General features: G+C 62.2%; 1 protein-coding gene across 1 annotated transcript in view; it reads right to left on the bottom strand.

The window, feature by feature from the left end:
• Nucleotides 1-588: 588 nt before the first annotated feature.
• LOC130588274 (transcription factor E3-like) overlaps nucleotides 589-1,602 on the bottom strand; it is a gene marked incomplete at both ends in the record, with an annotated part of 4,063 nt that continues 3,049 nt past the window's right edge. The window contains one exon of the mRNA XM_057389213.1: nucleotides 589-903. Coding sequence (XP_057245196.1) covers nucleotides 589-903 — 315 coding nt within the window. The remainder of the gene's footprint in view (nucleotides 904-1,602) is intronic.

Below are 1,602 nucleotides of genomic sequence, written 5' to 3'. Positions count from 1 at the left end.
GTCCCCTCATTCCCATTCCCGCCCCCATTCCCGGCCCTTCTCCCGCATTCCCGGTCCCGTTCCCGCACTCCCGCTCCTCTCCCGCACTCCCGGACCTGCACCCGCCCCATTCCCGGTCCCGTTCCCGCACTCCCGGCCCCGTTCCCGTCCCGTTCCCGCACTCCCGATCCTGTTCCCGGCCTGTTCCCGCACTCCCGGCCCCATTCCTGGCCCCTCTCTCGCACTTCTGGCGCCGTTACCGCCCCGATCCCACACTCCCGGCCCCATTCCCGCACTCCCGGTCCCTCTCCCGCCCCGTTCCCGCACTCCCGGCCCCATTCCCGGTCCCCTCTCCTGCACTCCCGGTTCCCTCTCCCCCATTCCTGGTCCCCTCTCCCGCACTACCGGTCTCGTTCCCGGTCCCATTCCCGCATTCCCGGCCCGATTCCGCATTCCCGGTCCCCTCTCCCTCATTCCCGGCCCGTTCCCGTCCCTCTCCCGCACTCCCGTCCCCGTTCCCGTCCAATCCCGCACTCCCGGACCCATGCCCGGTCCCCTTTCCCCCATTCCCAGTCCCCTCTCCCCCATTCCCGGTCCCCTCTCCCGCACGCCCGGCCCCGTTCCCGCACTCCCGGCTCCATTCCCGGTCCCATTTCCCGCACTCCCGGCTCCATTCCTGTCCCCTCTCCCGCACTCCCGGTCCCGTTCCCTCCCCGTTCCCGTGTCCCCGGACCTGCACCCGCAGTTGGAGGCTGCGGTTCGCCTGCTCCAGGCGCTGCTGGTGCAGCTCCAGCTCCCGCGATCGCTGCGTCTCCTTCTGCAGCTTCCGGATGTAATCCACCGACGCTTTCAGGATCGTGCCTTTGTTCCAGCGCATTTCCCTGCCAGGACCCGCGCCGGGATCATCCCCGATCCTGCCACATTCTCACAAAATCTGTCCTAGAACCTCACGTGAGGGGAATTGCCCTTCCAGGACCTGCCCTAGATGTTGGAGACCCACCCATTGTCCTTTCCAGGACCTGTTCTGTGACCCCTTGGATCTCAATGCCCCTTCCAGGACCTGTCCTATGAGTCCCTGGAAATCAAATTTCCCTTCCAGGACCTGTTCTGGGAGTTTCTGAATGCCAAATTTCCCTTCCAGGACCTGTTCTGGGAATCCCTGCCAAATTTCCCTTCCAGGACCTGCTCTGGGAATCTCTGAATGCCAAATTTCCCTTCCAGGACCTGCTCTGGGAGTCTCTGAATGCCAAATTTCCCTTCCAGGACCTGCTCTGGCAGTCTCTGAATACCAAATTTCCCTTCCAGGACCTGCTCTGGGAGTCACTGGCTGCCAAATTTCCCTTCCAGGACCTGTCCTGGGAATCGCTGAATGCCAAATTTCCCTTCCAGGACCTGCTCTGGGAATCTCTGAATGCCAAATTTCCCTTCCAGGACCTGCTCTGGGAGTTTCTGAATGCCAAATTTCCCTTCCAGGACCTGTCCTGGGAATCTCTGAATGCCGAATTTCCCTTCCAGGACCTGTCCTGGGAATCTCTGAATGCCGAATTTCCCTTCCAGGACCGGCTCTGGGAATCTCTGAATGCCAAATTTCCCTTCCAGGACCTGCTCCGGGAGTCCCTGGAT

Source organism: Malurus melanocephalus, unplaced genomic scaffold (genome assembly GCF_030028575.1).
Source record: "Malurus melanocephalus ecotype Western Australia unplaced genomic scaffold, MMel_1.1 scaffold_4050, whole genome shotgun sequence".
Classification (NCBI taxonomy): domain Eukaryota; kingdom Metazoa; phylum Chordata; class Aves; order Passeriformes; family Maluridae; genus Malurus; species Malurus melanocephalus.
The sequence above is the reverse complement of the archived record's forward strand: the minus strand, read 5'-3'. Positions and strand labels throughout refer to the sequence as shown.